The sequence below is a fragment of the Harpia harpyja genome, chromosome 2, assembly GCF_026419915.1.
Source record: "Harpia harpyja isolate bHarHar1 chromosome 2, bHarHar1 primary haplotype, whole genome shotgun sequence".
NCBI lineage: Eukaryota > Metazoa > Chordata > Aves > Accipitriformes > Accipitridae > Harpia > Harpia harpyja.
In genome coordinates this window covers 18,319,944-18,339,766 of record NC_068941.1, presented here as the reverse complement: position 1 = coordinate 18,339,766, position 19,823 = coordinate 18,319,944, and the positions used below count along the sequence as shown (strand labels likewise).

The 19,823-nt window shown below is 41.7% G+C and overlaps 1 protein-coding gene across 4 annotated transcripts in view; it reads right to left on the bottom strand.

Moving 5' to 3' along the window:
• DCLK2 (doublecortin like kinase 2) overlaps nucleotides 1-17,742 on the bottom strand; it is a 94,784-nt gene extending 77,042 nt beyond the window's left edge. For 3 of the 4 annotated variants that reach the window (XR_008232763.1, XM_052772203.1, XM_052772213.1), the window contains exons 1-2: nucleotides 16,606-17,741; nucleotides 2,459-2,793 (exon numbers count right to left, since the gene is read on the bottom strand). Coding sequence is in view for 2 of the 4 variants with exons in the window: in XM_052772203.1 (XP_052628163.1) it covers nucleotides 2,459-2,793; nucleotides 16,606-17,026 (756 nt within the window). In the remaining 2 variants the exon portion in view is untranslated. Of the gene's footprint in view, nucleotides 1-2,458; nucleotides 2,794-16,605 lie in introns of all 4 variants that reach the window. The other variant, XR_008232765.1, reaches the window with a different exon arrangement.
• Between the last annotated feature and the right edge of the window lie 2,081 nt (nucleotides 17,743-19,823).

Here is a 19,823-nt window from a genome sequence, read left to right as displayed (position 1 = left end):
TCTTTTTTTTTTAATGGTTGCCTTTCAAGCTGTGCCAACACTACAATGAACATAAAAGATCTGCCTCCCTAGCAGATTTAGAAGAATAAGCAATTACTACATTAGAGAAAATGGGCTCAGAAATTTCCACCAATTGGTAATTGGCAGCAAAGCAACTCTTTATTTGCCAAACCCCACAAAGCCCTTGGGCACCAACCTCTACATATAGCAGCAATGAACAAACAAAGTAAAAAAAAAAATCCCTACTGCCTCAACACTGGGGTCAGCCCTTCACTTTGGGGAAAAAGAAACAAACAAACAAAAACCCCAGAAGTCTCTATCTTCCTAGATAAGCAGGAGGCAGCTTTTATTATCAGAGTGCTTAAAGCCACAGGTCTTCTATCTGAGGCACCATACCCCATGCCCACTTAAATCACGATTACACTATAATTGTGCAAGCAAAGGCTCCTTGCAAAGTCTATGGAAAAGCAAACTGCCTTTCTTCCAAATAGAAGGGAGGTCTCCACATTTATGCACTACTAATGCTGAAACAGTTTACACAGAGAGGCTATTGTTGTAAGGAGCAGCTATTTGCAGGCTGTTAGCACTGAGAACTAGGGATTTCTCAATCCTGCTTGAGAACACCTACATCTACATCTGCAGTCCAAGTTTGATTATTGCCTTTACCATAAAAGGGCAGGAGGAGGTACTGCAGCAATTAGAAATCTTATACTTATCTTGGAGCATTACCAATGATTGGTCATCCTCACTGTGGACTGAAGACAGCCATCATCCAAAATGGGTGACAATAACGTGCAAGCAATATATGTGAGATTTAATGTTAATTAATTTTATTGATCCCTGATGGACTACTGCATCTTCCACATCAATGCAGGCCTGTGAGTTTCTACTGTATTAATGATGCAGTAGAAGAGGTGAATCTGAACCAAGAATCCTAGTTTTTGCAGTTTCCTTTCTATCTACTTGCTTGAGAAGATTAAAATCATCTTATCTGAGACAGTAACAAAAGACTGCATGGACAGAAGAGACTAATTACGGTATAATAAGTATCCTCAAAGCTATTTTATTATGAATTTAAACATGACTAAATCACATTTCGGATGTTCCTAGAAAGGATTCTTTCTTAACAAATCATGTTAACAAATCTCATTAAAAATCAAACCTATTAGAAGAACTAAAGAGCACATTATAGTGCCACCAAATACCAAAGAATCAAGAGTTTGTGATGCATTTGCCCCGCTATATTTAATACCAAAGAACAGAACAAGTTCTTTTCAAGTACTTAATTATAAAGAGTGTATCCACAGCATGCACAACATAACCAGAGACAGACCTCATATCGAGACAAACTAAGTGTACTTGTTCTGCAATACATTGCTACCAACTTTCAACACAAAAAGGTGCTTTTTAAGTAGTCTATAGGATTACAACCATTATATAAAGCTTGACGATAAAAATTCCCACATCTGTTTGAACACAGTTGCAACTTTTACAAGTAGTTCATGCAAATATATAGGTATGCAGGTGTGCAAAAACACCTGTTGAATGAGCAAGGACCATAATATTTAGTCAACAATACAATAGTTCTGGTACCTGATACTAAACGTGATCTACTTTGCAACCTGTGTTGCTCTGTATTACTGAAGTCACAATGCTGTCAAAGTTCCACGTCAGTGTCAAATAAAAGTATCAAGTATCAAAGTCCTGTTCCCATAAAGGGCTGAGTCATTAACCTGACTGATCAACAGCAAATGTATTCCTGACACTTAAACCTGGTGCAGCAAAACATTCTGTGGGCCACTCCTTTGTATTTCTGAGTGAGAATAAAAGACCTACCACATCATTAATCCTGGCAGCATGTTTTTGCAGTGGTAAAACTAAAAGCAAAAGCAAGTTGCAAAGATATGACCACCCCCCCAATTATTCATTTCAGATAAAATTCTTGACCTTAGATCATGTCAGTTACTACCTCCAGAAAAACTTTTCAGTCCTTTTGCTACTTAAGTAGCAATCTGTGGAACTGAAATGGAAGGAGGCAGCAACATTTTTCTTATACCACTCAGCACTATGTAGTAGTCTGAAAACATGACTCTGCTTCTGAAAACACATATGTATTTTAACAAGTTTGCTTTCAAATGTTTCAAATAAACTGTATTACTTAATCAACAGGTACCTTTTTTTAGTAATGTAATAGAGTTAGTATACAAAAACCATATTTTAACATTTTTAAAAATTTTTTTTTGTACTTAGAATGTAAAGTGGTCAACTTCTTTTGCATTATATACAATTTTAATTTTTTGTAGATATTAATAAAAATTTTAAAGGCTGCCATTTATTAAACCGTCCTTATTCAGAAGCAGGTTAAAGCATATACAGTAACAAGAATTCAAATTATGAAAACAAAGAAGATTAGATTAACTTATCATTATTAGATGGTCACAGCAATTTATTCTCCTACCTGCTTTCCATCCAGTGTACAAAGCCTCTTGACTACACCCGAATCTAACTTAATGGCTTCTGTGATGTCAGTCAAGACCTGTTCGAAGGAGTGAGCAGTCTTCTTATTCAGCAGAATTCTCACAGCTTTCCGCGGTTTTACTCCACTCCTAATAACAGTCACTAATTTGGGTTTAATGAAATCTTTACTCTCCTTCACTTCACTCTTTGTGGATGTCAAAGATGTCAAGGATCGAGTGGACCCAGTCCTTATGTTCACACACCAGTTTGGATTGACATTCTTGGTGTAATCAACTTTGCGATATGGTTCATTGGATGCACATACATAACTTTCACCTGAAAAGAAGATGACATTTTCATAATTTAAGGGGGTTTGCAGCTTTTTTTGTCAATTTTTAAAAAAATGACAAGTTTTTCAGAGGAGTGATTTGCCTGTATTTCAACCGCAGGCCGTTTGAAATGGAGGACTATAAATTATCAGAGCTTTCTACCCAAACAATATTCTCACAGAATGGTTTCAACAGGTTTCAAAAGGCCTCTGGTTAATTAAAAAGAACCAAAAAAAACCCCCAAAACAGTAAAGGGTAATGAGGGAGCTGAAGATATTTCCCATTTCTTTTGGATTGTAAGTTCTGACTGCGGTCATTTTGCAAGTGCTTAAATTATTTGAGATCACAATACATGACATTAAGAGCATTCTCCTACAGCAAACATCCAGGTCCTTCCCTATATATTTCTCAGGTATATTCTTCAAGATGTGTACACATATACCTATGTTTAATAATGAATTATTTTAAAAGGAGGAAGTTTTAACAGAATAAAATTCAAGCATCTCAAGATCCTTGCCCTGAAGGACACATGAATTTACCAGGAGTTATTGCCTTTCTACCAAGGATACACTGTTGAAACGTATTCACTTCAACATCTTTTAGACCAACAAGCACCTTTTGAGGCCACAAATGAGACTTCGAGACTGCAGGAATATGAGAAGACATTGACGCTTCCCCATTTTAATTTCTTTCCTAATTCAAAGCCTGCACTGCTGATATCTCCTGAAGTCATGAAAGGGAGGTCAGAGGACAAAAAGTGTTATCACAGGCTAGTAATACATACCTTTACATCAAATTCTTTAAAGTGGCACTAGCCATGATGCAGACCTAAGGAATTTGTTACTTTTCTCCATTCCCTGACATAATGCAAGGCTGGAGACTAACTGGCTTTTTTTTTTAGAAGAGGACAGTTTTCTCTTCAAACTGCTGTTTGTTGTTCACCACAACTCTTAATGTCTGACAGCAATATTCAAGATGCAGATCATGACAAGGGACATCTTTAACTCTGGGTTATTTCTGTAACCCACATCCTTGGGGTCTCACAAGATGACATCCGAAGACTTTTTCTAAGAGGCAGAGTATTGCCAGAAGGATGAAAGGGAAGCATTCCAAACTGATGTTAACACATCATTCCTCCAGGCAGAAGAGCTACCTGTATCTTAAAAAGCTTAGCCTGTTCTAAGATTAAAGCTACACGCTCAAGGTCACTGGTGGAACTAACCAAACTCACCTCTTATATACACAGGAAGAGGAGTAAAGAGTACATGTACATCTATTGGACAGTATTGTAGAAGTTACAAAATGTATACATATGTTTAGATACACACTAGAAAACTTTTAAACAATACTTTTACTTTCTGAACTCTAGTTTGGAGAGCTGATTTAGCTTAGAAGTTGTATAGCTTATTCTAAAAGCAAGATAGTAAACTATTTTCAAACCCCTGAAGAATTACTGTGAGCTGAAAGACTTTTTCATGTTTCTTTCCCATACCAATTACACTGCTTTCTAATTTATCTTGTATTTAGACCTTGTTGAAAGTTTACTTGCTGTATTTGAAACAGAACAGATTATAGTTAAGTCAAAAATGATTTTGTTTGGGAAAGTTTGGCAGCCAGTTCTGCCTCCACAAACATCACTGGGACTGTACTCCACTGAGGTGCAAAGAAACGATTTGGTGTGAGGTTTTATGGATGCCACTGCCTTGCCTGTATTCTTTCTCTTCACTCATCCCCATCATTCCTCCTCATATTCATAGACCAAGTGGTGCACAAACCAGAAACCAATACAGACAAAACCAGACTCTTCCTCTTTCCCCGAAAAAAGAGCAAAGAAAAATGAGCTGGTTTCAGCCCATAAACTCCTTGAATGGGATTTGCACACAGCTGCATGCATACTAGCACTAATCTACAGGTAGGGGAAAAAAAAAAACCCACACAGTTTAGGAAGAACTGTGGTGGCCTAGATGCTTATGCTGCCCCAGAACTACATGCTAAGTTTCAGCAAGTCTCCAAGCAATCTGATTTAATCAGACCTGCTTCGAGCAAGGCATTGGATGAGATGATCTCAGAAGGTCTCTTCCTAACTAAATTATCCTATGATTCTAAATAGGCAGACAGTTCTCTTCCAACAGCTGTTTTCAGAAACCTTTCACTCATCTATCCTGTTATTGTGAAATAGCATGAGATATTCAAGTTTCATTACAGCAGCTCAGCTGCAACAGAAAGCAAAGGCTTCCCCCTCTACGTCCTCTAATACTAGATTCAAAGGACTATGCTTATTTTCTGAACAATTTCTAATAAGCCGTGAAGCTGTCTGTCTCTAAACACAGTGCTGCCAAATAAGAAGCATCTCAAAGAAACTGGTAGTTCTAATTCATACCAATAGATTTACTAACATTATAACTGCTGATATTTTGTTATTCTCCCCTCTACAACTAGTTTACTGTGTGACATAGAACCCTGGCATGGTTTAACCCAGCCGGCAACTAAGCACCACACAGCCGCTTGCTCACTCCGTCCTGGTGGGATGGGGAAGAGAAAATCAGAAGGACAAAAGCAAGAAAACTTGTGGGTTGAGATAAAGACAGTTTAATAGGTAAAGCAAAAGCTGTGCACACAAGCAAAGCAAAACAAGGGATTCATTCACCACTTCCCATCGGCAGGCAGGTGTTCAGCCATCTCCAGGAAAGCAGGGCTCCATCACACGTAATGATTACCTGGGAAGACAAACGCCATCATCCTGAATGTCCCCCCCCTTCCTTCTTCTTCTTCCCCAAGCTTTATATGCTGAGTATGATGTCATATGGTCTGGAATATCCCTTTGGTCAGTTGGGGTCAGCTGTCCCAGCTGTGTCCCCTCCCAACTTCTTGTGCACCCCCAGCCTACTTGCTGGTGGGGTGGTGCGAGAAGCAGAAAAGGCCTTGACTCTGTGTGAGCACTGCTCAGCAATAACCAAAACATCCCTGTGTTAACAACAGTGTTTTCAGCACAAATCCAAAAGACAGCTCCATACTAGCTACTATGAAGACAAGTAATTCTATCCCAGCCAAAATCAGCACACTTAGGACAATTTTTTCCATGATTACATGCTAAATTTTTTATGGATGCACCTAGCAAGTGACTTTGTTTTTTGTGTGTGCATGTTGGTTAAGAATGCTAATTATTATTTCCTCCTACAAAAAATGAACAGAAGGTAATTTAGTCATTATTCTGGGTGCATAATATTAGGCATTCAACTTTGGAAAGTCCTTGACCACTTGCTTTGAAGTTTACTGATCTGCATAAGACTTTGGTAATGTTCAATCATCCTCTGATAATAATTTATATATAAATAAACTTGACAGCATCCTGCACATGAGAATACATTTCTAAACACACTGAGTGCCCTAGCATCTCAAAGATTTTACATAAGCTTCAATACATGAAGTTACCTATCACTTCAGAGTAACCTCTTCAATGCAGCCTGTCCAGCTGCGTGCAAGAGTTAAATTCTAGCAATCAGCACTACAAGGTACCTCAAAACTCACCATCATTAAGCATCTTCAGAATTATCCTTTCAAAATCAAAAAGAATGCACTTCCTAGACCATTAAAAAAAACAACAAATGCACACAAGACAATTCAAAGTTACACCTTAGGGCCGAAGCTTAAATTAATAAAGTTAAAAAAAACCAAACAAACAACACAAAACCCCCTCAAAATTAAGACTATTTCAAAACAGACTCTCCAACTTGAAATAAATTAATTGCTTTATATAAAGAAGATAGAGAACAAAAGGTCCCTTTGCTACAGGATTTACCATAGAAGAATCTCAATATGGTATGCTAGCTTTGTCTTTTACAGACACATATCATAACAGACTATCTTCTTTATACTATCATGAAATGTGATATACTGTGAGAGCAGTACTACAACACCATTTAGGACAGCAGAAATTGTCCTGTTATAAAATTTTCAGTCAGTATTAATCCAAAAGGATCTTTATTTCTTTAAAATAGTAGTGTAAAACTCTTTGCCTTCTACTAGTTCCCTTGCTCGATTAATGAATAAAATAATTTCTTGATTATCTGAATAGGTTGCAATACCCGTTTACTACAGATTTCTTCTTATTATTTCTTTTCCTTTATGCAGAGGTCTTAGTTTTCTTTTTCTGATGAAAAAAATAGGAAGTGCTTTCAACTTAAAACAACATAATACCTGTAAAGAATGAATTTCAAATAACTTGTTTCAACTGCATGTAGCCAAGCCTTAAGTTGAAGCACAAACTATTTTAGCTTTAAAAAAAAAAAAGTATCTGGCAAAACTGATTGCAAAATTTCCTATAACTGGCAGATATAGGAATGACTAATTAATTTAAAACGGTAGTATATTACAGATTGTTTAGTAAGTGTTTTAAATTCCATGCCTGCTTTCTTATACCAGTCACATAAACTAAACTTAGTAACACAGGTTCTACACGGAAAACAGATTTTACAACTACACCTGCAAGGCAGGCACATATGGCAGGATTAGAGCAAGGACTGTAAGTGAGAAAACACACGCACCAAGTGATTTGCTTGGTTCATGACTTAAAAGTCAAAGGCCAAAGTTTTTACTCTATTGAAATTACTACTTCAACTGATGATGATTTCACCACAGCCAGGACTTCACCCACAGTTTCCAAGTTCTATTGAGAACCTTGCAAAATACCAAAAAAAATGCTAGAAACAAATATAATTAGGAAACCAATTGTTGCTTTCTGCATAAAGAATGATTTTCTAGGAATGAGTTAAACATTGATTTGTTTGGTTTAACAGAGATATAGGACTGATTATTCAACAGAAGAAAATATTTAAGAAAAAAAATGGCAGGGTAAGTTAAATCACACCTATAAAGTTCACTACAGGAAACTTTCCTACAGAATGGTGTAATGAAAAAGCATACCTAACCTTCATGAGCAGGCATTAATTTTTTAACACTGTGCTATTGTTTAATTTGTTACTTTAGCCATCCTCCTAAGTAGAAAATGCATTTGTGTATGTCTGTCTGGAAAAAACATCAAGTCATTTGTAAGAGTATTCTCTCTCTTTTATGTTACATTTTGTAGGTAAAAACCTGACAGTGTAATGTTATACATAATATTTGCTCACAGCTTTAACTTATGACCTGATTTTGAATCTGCTCAGGATTAATTAATGTATAAATACACACTTCTGATAATCTCCACACTCTCCCAGAAAACCAGTATTTGTGAAATGTAACATACAGCACTTCATTTTTGGGGGGTTTAAACCAGTCAAATTGATGTCAAACATTGTTAACAAAGTAACAGATAACTTTACAGTTAAAATTACATACATAAATAAGCCTGGCTGTTTCACTAAATGCCTTGAATGAGTGTCTAACCTAAATACATATCATCTCAATTACTAAGAAAATCTTTTCTGAGACTTCAGTGGCATTTTGATCAGGCTGTAGCTCAGGCTGTAGCTTTTTTTGTCATTTGTACATCTACCAGCCCTAGAAAGTTGACACAACTTCACAAACAGGCATAAACAATACTTCAAATATTTACATTGCTGAATTTGATATGGTCAATTTTACGGTTTGAAGGCCCGCTTTCCATTTATAGTCTTGAAAGATTTTAAAGCTAATGCATACTAGCCTTAACTGGCACATAGTCATAGCAGTTACATTACTGGAAAAAAAAGACCATGTTTTTAGCTTACATTAGCATTAACATGAATCAGCTCCCTAGTTTTTAGACCAGATCATGAAGTTAGTCACTAACATTACATTGAGATTTGTAGGTAAAGTAGTAAACTATAGACTAATGAAGTAGAAAAATCTATTAAGCAACACTTCCTTCTTTTTTTTTTTTAATGCAGAAAAAAAGCAAGAATTACAGACGTAGATTACAGCTGGGACTCTGAATGCAGCCAGACTATTCTACAGCAGAAAGTTTAACAAGGCTGCAGAGCGGTTTTGACAGAAGTATAAAACATCCTTATAAGTTGGCATTGTAATTTCAACAGAGCATATGTGTCATCCATCCGATGCTTCATGACAGTACCCAGAGCAATCTAAAAGTGTCAGTTCTTTCACAAAGAAAACCTGCTACCACCAAAAATTCCTCAAATGGGGCATATGCTCACTTCAAAGGAGTAACATCTGCTGATATTTTGGGTCACAACACAAACAAATGGAGTAAGTTTACTTCTGAAGTTCTATGTCTTATTAACATCAGAAAAACAACTAGAAGACATGAAACATTGCCTACTCACAAGAAAACATTACCTGCCTTTAAATAATTTACCTGTACTGCATTAATAACCAGATGCACTATCCATGAAGCAAGACCTGTGTGTGTGCTGTGCATATACAGTTTAAGCACACTATAGCATTCCAGTTTCATAGAGCTAACAGTCGAAACATGCATGATACTCGCCATTCCCTCACAACAGTAAAATACAGATGAACACAGAGAATGGATAAAAGAGAAAATAAGACTACATTGGTCAATTTGACTGATAAATAGCCATAGACCACCAGTAGTCTAAATGCTGGTTTGCTTACTTAAAAACTCATCTACAAAGGTTTTCTTTTGCCATCTGTTTCTTCAATGCTGTTATTCACAGGAAACATGTCTAGCTCACCTTTCAAGATATAAATGCAACGATAAAGAGAGTAGGGTGTATGTGAACTCTCAAAAATTCAGCCAATTTGAGGTACTGATAGGAAAAGAAGGATGTATCTTGTCCTTTTGTATCACAAGTGTACATCACTTGCAACTATGTGCAGTTTTGAGGAAACACAGCTGCCTGACAACTTGGGGTTCTTCACAGCACAAGTTTTGTGAGCTGAAGCCCACTGCTAGGCATTTAACCTAGAAACATTCAGACTTTTTGCCCTTAAAAACAGACTACTGAAGAAAGACTTGTAGATATTGCACTTTCCTTAGCATTAGGTTAAAAAACAACTGTGGATACGCCATGTAGTAGGTAATGCAAGGAAGCAATTAAGTGTACAACACTCAAAAATCCCAAGTTGGGATATTTGAAACAAAAGTCTTTGAACAAGGTTTTCTGGCTTGCTTTTTGCAAGTTGTTAACAAGCACTAACTACTATCTCCTAAGAATCACATAAAGCATCACGTTTTTAAATGACATGCTGCATAACAGAGAATGATATAGCTGACACAGGTAAAAACATCCCTACAGAAAGAAAACCGTTAGTCTCCATATTTTTTAAGCTTGTGCTCCCAGGAAGCACATAGGACAGGGCAGGTTTCTAGGTACATTTCATCTATCCATCTCATGTTCCTCAGCTTCTTTTGGTGGAACTCATTAGTTTCAAGGGTGCCAAAAGCTGCTTATTCAGCATAGCACAGTAGTTATTAGGGCTACTAACCTACTCACTTTAGGAATCACAGGAGAGTACCCTTTTTGTGTTCTGTAACACAAAGCCAAGCAGATTTCCAGAACAGTATATTTACAGCATGTATAAAAGGACTGATCTAAAAATAAAACAACCCCTTTTATGAAGGATTAGGTTATTTAGATCTCTCTTTCCTTCCTTTCATAGAACTTCCTTCCTCGTCAGTTTCTTATGATTCCTTCACTTTCACGTCACCTCCAATAACCCTGTATAAGTCACGATCTTCATCTACAGCATTTAAGTTCCCCATGCACTTTTTAAAACCTGGGATGACAACCAGGATTTTAGCAGAAGACTAATTGCTCCTAGTTTTCTTTTGACTTTATTTAGTCAGGAAGTTCAGGTGACAGCTTCCTACAAGCTTTCACAGAACAGTTGAGGTTGGAAAGGACCTCTGGAGGTCATCTGGTCCAACCACCTGCTCAGGCAGAGTAAAAGCTTTCTTTCAGAAGACAGTTAAGGCCACCCTGTATCAAACTCACCCAATGCCACATGCCTCCTCCACAGTAAGTAAGTAACTCTTTTTGGGTAAATTACATTTCTCCCATCCCTGAAACTAAGAGATGCACAGTGGTGGAACTATTTTATTTTGCTTGGATGGGAAGTTAACTAACAATTACATCCATATTTCACATCCACACCCCACTGCTCCAGGATTGTGTAACTATTTGAACATATATTTGTGATTTGAACATGTATTTGGAAGCATATGCTCTTAACGTTTTTTAATCCTTCTTTTATCCTTGCTTTTTACCCTTTGTTAAACCCGCTACATTTGCCTCTTTTTAAAGCATTACAGCTTTTGGCTTTAGCGCAGGAAGGTAATCATACCTTCTGGAAAAAGCAAAAATACAAACTGCCTACTTGGTGTTACCATCTGCTTGCCCTGACAAAAGATATTCTTGACCTAATATAACAGCGTGCATTGACTAGAATCACAGATACTTAAGCAGGATTAAAATGCAATATGCAGTAACAATAACAATGATCTAAGGCAGAAAATACTTGGATTGTTCAATACCTCATTTCAAAAACATTCTTTTACTCTGTATTAGTGCGGCAGAGCCCATTTCCTCAAAGCAGATGTTGTCCTGTGCTACATGTCTTAGCCATGCATAAGGACTGCCCTGCTCAGAACCTTCCCACCTCCTGCTCAAAGACTTCCCTACAGGTGCCTGTTGATTGTCTGCTCAACTGTGCAGACAGAACTACTGACATTTTATAAAGGACTGTATTAATTAAGCATTGTAGTTGAAAGAATGAAGACTCTTAGCAATGCTTCCTACCTAGGGAACTAGAGAAATTCCCTATCACATGCCAAATCAACATAACTTTTCTTGCCAGGAATAGTCTACGCTTGGTTTCCTCTCCCAAAATCCAACAGTATCTCCCAGCTCTGCAGGAGACCTTAACAATCAGGATCCTCCATGTCTTTGACTACCAAGACAATGAAAGCACAGAATAGCAAGACAGACCATGACTGACATCAATGTAAAACACAAACCTCAGCACTAAAGAACTGCATAGTTCTTACTATTACCATCATGCTATGCTTTAGGAAGCTTACATTTTTAAAGAAAACTGAAGGATTTAGACAAACACTTAATTAGTTAACTTTGGCAGAGAATAAAAATGAAACTATTATTCCATTATTGCTATTGAAGGGAAAATATAAAATTACACATGGAATCTCCTATTCAAAACTAAACAGTAGTGTAATGTCTGATAGTAAAGTTGAAAGAAAGAAAACTATAAGAAAGTCGTAATATTCCCAACCCCCATCTCCTCTCTGGATCTGTCTGCTCAAACAAGATCAGGAGTAGACAATGAAATTCTTCACTCCTCCCATTCCAAGAAAGCAATGAAAACTGTCAAACTCATAAGCCATCATGTTCCCTAATCTACAGGAGCTGGGAATATAAATGATATTTGCCTAAGGCTGGTCCAGCAGAGCATGCTTTTTTGACTGTCATATCCAGTTAAGAAAAGCAATATGCTTAAAATGCAGCTTGCCAATTTTTGACTAACAAATGTGATCTGGTCAAATTTTTAACTAACTCAACCTGTAACAGTAATACTTGAAATCTACAGTATGTTTGTGCATTAGCTATTTTCCTCTTAAAATGATAAACAGTAAAACAGATTGCCAAATACGGCCAAACCCCAAAAAGCATTCATCAGTGAGTCAATTCAGCTAGTTTGGACTATTATGATACAGAATTTGATATTGCCAGCTTTTACACCCCAGAAAGATATTAACCCAATAAATGGCAAACAGTCCTTAAAGAGCTTGCCTGCACTGGTGCATGTCAATGTCCAAGAGCTACGCACACAGGCTCGAGTTTAGGGAGGCTTAATGCAGATCTTGCTGGCTTGGCAAAGGTGGCTGAGCACTCACCTTCTGCTCGCTTCATAGAGCTGCTACTACTGAACCTGAACTGGTGCAATTCCATGTACCAGTTCAACAACACTGATGAGGAGATAGTTAGTGGCCTACTACACCATCTGGACACTCACAAATCTATGGGACCAGATGGGATCCATCCAAGAGTACTGAGGGAACTGGCGGAGGTGCTTGCCAAGCCACTCTCCATCATCTATCAGCAATCCTGGTCAACAGGGAGGTCCCAGAGGACTGGAGGCTTGCCAACGTGACGCCCATTTACAAGAAGGGTCAGAGGGAGGATCCGGGGAACTACAGGCCTGTCAGCCTGACCTCGGTACCGGGGAAGATTATGGAACGGTTTGTCTTGAGAGCACTCACATGGCAAGTCCAGGACAAGCAGGGGATCGGGCTCAGTCAGCATGGGTTTACGAAAGGCAGATCCTGCTTGACCAACCCGATCTCCTTCTATGACCAGGTGACCCGCCTAGTGGATGAGGGAAAGGCTGTGGATGTTATCCACCTTGACTTCAGCAAGGCCTTTGACACTGTCTCTCATGGCATACGCCTTGAGAAGCTGGCATCTCATGGCTTGGACAAGTGTACTCTTCGCTGGGTGAAAAACTGGATGGATGGATGAGCCCAGAGGGTTGTGGTGAATGGGGTTAAATCCAGTTGGCGGCGGGTCACAAGTGGTGTTCCCCAGGGCTCGGTGTTGGGCCCTGTTCTGTTTAATATCTTTATCAATGACCTGGACGAGGGGATTGAGTGCACCCTCAGCAAGTCTGCAGATGACACCAAGTTGGGAGGCAGGGTCGATCTGCTTGAGGGTAGGAAGGCTCTACAGAGAGACCTGGACAGGCTGGATCAATGGGCTGAGGCCAATCGTATGAGGTTCAACAAGGCCAAGTGCCGGGTCCTGCACTTGGGTCACAACAACACCATGCAGCGCTACAGGCTTGGGGAAGAGTGGCTGGAAACCTGCCCGGCAGAAAAAGACCTGGGGGTGCTGGTTGACAGACAGCTGAACATAAGCCAGCAGTGTGCCCAGCTGGCCAAGGCAGCCAATGGCATCCTGGCCTGTATCAGAAATAGTGTGGCCAGCAGGAGCAGGGAGCTGATTGTTCCCCTGTACTCAGCACTGGTGAGGCCACACCTCAAGTGCTGTGTTCGGTTTTGGGCCCCTCACTACAGGAAAGATATTGAGGTGCTGGAACATGTCCAGAGAAGGGCAACCAAGTTGGTGAGGGGCCTGGAGCGCAAGTCTCGTGAGGAGCAGCTGAGGAAGCTGGGGCTGTTTAGTCTGGAGGAGAGGAGGCTGAGGGGAGACCTTATCACTCTCTACAACTACCTGAAGGGGGTTGTAGTGAGGTGGGTGCTGGTCTCTTCTGCCAGGTGGCTGGAGATAGGATGAGAGGAAATGGCCTCAAGGTGTAGCAAGGGAGATTTAGGTTGGATATTAGGAAAAATTCTTTACTGAGAGGGTTGTCAGACATTGGAATAGGCTGCCCAGGGAAGTGCTGGAGTCACCATCCCTGGAGGTATTCAAAAAGTGCGTAGACAAGGTACTCCAGAACATGGTTTAGTGGACATGGATGATGGTTGGACTCAATGATCTTTAAGATCTTTTCCAACCTAAATGATTCTATGATGTGCAGACTAGTCAATTAGGTAATACATCAAATAGCCATGTTCGGTCTGGTGTTCAGCCTATAGCTGGCATACACAACAGCACTTTATTTTCCTTTCTGAAAACTAAAAAGCAATACAACAAAACACCATTCAAAACTAACTCTGGTGCTATTGCAGTTCAAACTTGAGAATATCACCAATGTTCAAGTATTTATTCTAGAGCAGAAATTCAACTTTGCTGTGCTGGAACTACAAGAAATAAAGAAAATAAAATCAAATCAGATCCTCTTCTAGCATCTCAAGAACAAAACAGCTGGCAAAAAGTTCAGATAATTTCAAGGAATGATGTAATTGCTACTTGTTTGCTTTCTTCCCGCCCCTGTATATGCTTTCCTTTCTCTGTATAGTGATTAGACTTACACTGGTAAAGTTTTTGGCATGCTAATTGGAGAACATACTAATTCAATTATGATGCTACAGCATTTTCTTAAGATTCCCAAGAGTTGTATTGGTCATGGATAGATGACCAAGTAATTGGGACTCTCTTTTTCCACTTTTATTTTACTGAGAAAGCAGGGAAGTGGCATTTCAGTGGTGACATTTGTTTTGCTTTATTCTTCCAGTAAAGAGCAATGACAAAGGTCATTCTTTGTATTTGACCAGACAGGAAGTAAGTTTTTATTTTAAAGTTAATAACTGAAAGCAGAGTTGTGAGAGTATACACTGCATTTATACTGTTGGCCAGCAAGTCATTTTGTCTTTGTTTTAAGCCATAAAAGCTTAAGATCATTCCTTCTGCAACATTTCAAAAGTCACCCCAAGTAATCATTAGTTTATCCAATTTTTGTTTTGTCTCCTTTCCCTACCATCCCCACTCCAGCATCTCTTTTTTTTTTTTTAGCTATCTCTAAATTAATCACCAAATCATATAAAAGTCTTTGGTTGATTTCCCATTTATTTTATTACCACAGAGTTGGCATTTGACTCTACAATCATTTCACATTTCCTCTGTTTTGACTATGGAACAGCCTTATTGTAGATCACATGATAGGGAAAGCCCTCAGACACTATGTTACTATTATGAAGTGCATTTTCATGCATACCTTTTTTAAGTGAGACCCCCTTGATACAACAAATGTTGTAGCCTCTCCCTTCCTCTTGCATGTTCTGGAGTGGCTGGTCCCTAACACCCAGTGCCTTTACTGGTGGATTATATAAAGGTCTTCAGGTTCCCTTTCTCATCAAGTTCTCCAGGTGTGATTCAGCATTGCTTTGAAAAGGCAAGTTTCCAAATCAAAGCTTAAAGGACTCACAGCTGAAAGCCTAAAAACGATGAGGCATTAGAAGACCTACAAATCCTACTACTTCATTAATGCAAATCAGCTACATGTGGCATATAGAGTAACTGGGTGGAGGACTGCTGTGGTTGATTTATTAGATAACTGAGAAGCATCAAGTGTAAATTGATTATGAACCTCACAGCATGCACAACATAACCAATACATTAGAAAGGCTGATTCGTGTAATGCTGAGTTTAAACTGCATTTTAAGACATCATGTGAGAACACAGGTGACTTCTGCTCCTTGTCCTGGTAATTATCATTCCCTACAAAAAAAGAGGCATATGTTTCATTCAGAAAAAAGTATATCTGGCCCCATTTTGAGATGTAGTCAAGCGCTGCTCTGCTCAGATTTGCAAGGTCTACATAACCTTAGCAGCTAAGTCCCATTATCAAAAGCTACTTAGGGACAATTCTGAAAAGCATTTGATTCTATAAAATGCTTTTGGAAGCCAGACAAGGTAGATAATTCCCTCTATGACTCTGATCATATTTGAAAATAGGACTTTACACCAATCTGTTTTAGTGGTAGGGTATAATATCCCTTTTCACAGCACAGGGGCTTTCTCTCTGAAAGCTTAAGCCACAGCAAGGCATCAATGACTGTTAGAGAACTAAATTACAGCATTTCCCTCTCTTACAAATGGAGATGACCGAAAGGTAGCCAAGAACTTTGCTATGGTTCTTGTAGGTGAAAAGAGTACCTGCTGCTTAACTACCATTAGAGTCAACCCCCACACATACAGACAGCACTTGTCTGGGTGATGGGAGAAGTGGATGGTCCACACTGGGAAAATGAGGCCTACTGCACCTCACAGCGGCAGGCAACCCCTGCCCACTTGACCTCAGGGGCTCCCATGGCTGCCAATTTTCAGCAAGGTGACCTCTCTCAGCTTTGAACAGGGCAGTGAGAGGAAAGCCCACCCCAGGGAGAGCCTGCAACCCACCATCAGGCCCCACGCCACCTCTTGCTGGACCTCGACATGCCAGGGCAGAGCTGCCCGCAGCCTGCGCCCTACTTGCCCCCGGCCCGGTAGAGCCCCCTCACCTTCCACCAGCTCATCCAGGCTGGTGAGCTTCTTGCTGCCATCGATGGTGTAGATGGTGCGGACACCCTGGGGCAGGTTCACGTTGTCCGAGAGGGACCGGGTGAGCTCAACGAGGAGGGCGTCGAAGGAGCGGAAGCGGTCGGTGGAGATGGCATACACTAAGCCCTTGAAGTACCTGTCCCCGTTGCGGTAGAAGCGGGCTTTCCGGGCTTTCTTCTCCGAGCTGAGCGCCTGCAGGGTCCGCGTCCGGTAGAGGCTGCAGTGGGCGCTGTGCGCCGGGCTGGGGATCAGCCCGTTGCCCCGCGGCGCCGCGCCGCCGCCGCTGCCGGAGCCGGTGCCGCCGCGGCGCGGCCCGGCGCGCTGCTGCCTCTTGTCCCGCTCCTCGAAGTGCTCCAGCTCGATGCTCCGGCTGCTCGCCATGGGGAGCTGCCTGCCCGCCCTCCCAGCTCCGCTGGGACCCAGGCCGGCTACGGGCTGCTGAGCCTGCCCCCACGCTTGCAAAGACTCCGGTCGCTTAATTCAGCATCGCGCCCGGCCTCTCTCGCCGGGAGGGCTGCGGGTGACCGCGGCGTCCGACCTGCCCCGCAATCGCGGCTCCGGCTGCCGCTAGCTCCGCCGTTACCCGCTGCTCCGCCCGCAGGCGAGCACAAAAGCATCCCTCATGCCTTAACTCGGCGCCTCGCGGCTACAGGCGATGCCGGGGAGGGTGCGAGCGCACGGCCGGGAAGCGGGAGGCTCGGGGAAGCCCCACGGCCGCGCCCCCGCGCCGTGCCCATGCAGGCTCGCACAATGCGGAGGACGCGGTGCGCGCAGGTCCCCTCCTCAGCCTCTTCTCTGCTGACTCCGCGGGAGAGAGGTGGTGGGGACGCAGTGCCTGTTCCGCCAGCTGCCGGCTGGCTCCGGATCTGGCTCTGGTCCCGGCGCGGGGGCACCAGGACCCCTGCGGCGCCGACGGCCGCCAGTCAGCGTGAGGAGCGGCGCAACCTCCCGGGTCCTCCGCGGGCAAGGGCGCTGCTAGCGCCCGCCTCAGAAAGAAAACAACCGCAGCGGATCCGGCGGGACGAGCGAGAGCTGCGGCCCGGCCGCTGGCGGTGAAGCGGCCGGCGGGCGGGGCTGCTGCCAGGCCCTAGAGCCGGGCGGGCGGCGCAGCCTTCGGCGGGGACGCGCGGCCGCTGTGAGGGCGGGCGCGAGGAGGGGCGGGCGGGGGCGGCGCCATCGCGGCTCCAGGCGGGCGCCGTGGCGCCGCTGTCCCCAACGGCGGCGGGGACGGGCGTTGAGCGGGGCGAGAGCCGCGTTGGTGACGCGGCCGGCTTCTCGGCGGGCCTCAGGTGATGAAGCGAGAGGGGAAGGGGGTCTTTCTAGGAAAGGAGAAGGATTCGGGGGAAGCAGCTTTCCCGCAGGGGCCGCGCTGTCCCTCTCGCGGCGGTTCTGACAGGACTTGTCCATCGAACCCCCGCCCCCTCAGGCGTACCAGTGGAGCTGTCTGCTAGCCCTCTCCTGGCCTTACTTTGACCCAGTTACTCGATTAAAATGCTAAAAATGCCTCTAGGGCTCCTTTCTATGTGGCCTTCTCCCTAAAATACATCTCCCAGAACAGAAAACTACGCATCCCTGTCATTTCCCTTTTTCATTTGTGAACGCCACTGCCACGGAGCTCCCCACCCTCTCTGAGGAACCAAATAAGCCCAACTCCCGTTCCCACAGTCTTAACCTCCTGAACGTGCTTTAGCCCACGGTTCACAGATTCCCCAGGTAGTTTCTCAATGCTCCCTAGGCCGCTCAAGTCAAAGTAACTTTTGGCAGATGCGTTGAAATAGATGCGATTTCAACTTTTTTTCAACTTATTTTCAACTACTACAGAATATATTTTCTTTTCTTGATGTAATGAGTACATTAAAAATGTAAAAGGCATTTACAACTAGGTACAGGTCTTCACTTTTTTTTTTTCAGGTCTCTTGCTTTGGGAGATTCCAGTTGTGTTACATCATTACAGGGAGTCACAGTTTCTGCTCTTTTGTGCTGGGCCCATAAGAACCTTTGCCCATCCTTCTCCACACCACTTACTCGGTGTCAGGAGGTGGCACTCAGGTTGATCCTCTGCATTGCAAGTGTAACTGTTGCAGGGGGAGCTTCTTTATATGAAAATCAAATTAGTAACTGAAAGACACATACAGGAGACGATAGGTTTGTGAAAGTCCTTTTCACACTTAGGACAGAACTCTGTTCACTAGAGATGTTCTACAAAGCTTAGGAGATATGTTTTCTGTCTATTTGTACATACTGGGAAAGGGAAGAGATTTGGCTAAGAAGTTTTATCTATGTTTGGTTTTATGTTTCAGCAGTTTTTGAAAATATTGTTTGCCACGCTTTCTATGGATTTATTATTTTTCACTTTTTGTGTTTCAAAATACCAATAAAGTCAAGCATTATCTTATCATTATTACTGGGTTTATTACAAAGTAGATTAAAAATCTAGCTACAATATTCCTAAAGACAATACATGGAAAACATCAGTGAATTTCACTCTTTCCTAAAGTGTCAACTTCTGTGATGCCTGGAAACCTCCACAAGCAAAAGGAAGTGATAAACCATGGAGCTGGATTATCTCCTCTGGTGGTAAAATCAATAGAAGGAACTGAACAAGGGAGTTTTGTTACAGCTGGGGCATGAATACACCTATTAAGACTAGACATGCAGGTCTTGCCTAGGAACTAGGACCTAGAAGCTACAAAACAGTAGGTAACAACTTTCTAGGCTGGTTTTGATGTGTAGTTTCTAGTCCTGTTTACAGGCAAAATTACACAGGTGAAGTTCAAACTCACCTGTGTAACTTTGCTCCAAAGTGGATTGGTCTCAGCTGTGAGGCTGTATTTTTCCCAAATGGTACCACATTGCATGGGCCTAGTCTTTGCAGAACAAGTCAAATTACTTAGTTTAAACAGCTGAAGATTATTTGGCCTAATCTTTTTCAATTTGCTCAGAAGCAGACCATAAAACCTCAGGGAAGTTTAGTCTTCCCCTCATACACACCTACCTCCTCCCAGCTGTTAACTATTGCCTACGATCCACAGTATAGTGTTCAACTATGCGTAGAGGACTCATGCAGATGAACGTGTAAAATATATATATGAATTTAATATATTAACTGTGTCTATGACTGAATTTAGGTTGGAGAATTCAGTGTCAGGGTAGACATTTTATTGGTTTCAAGTTGTTT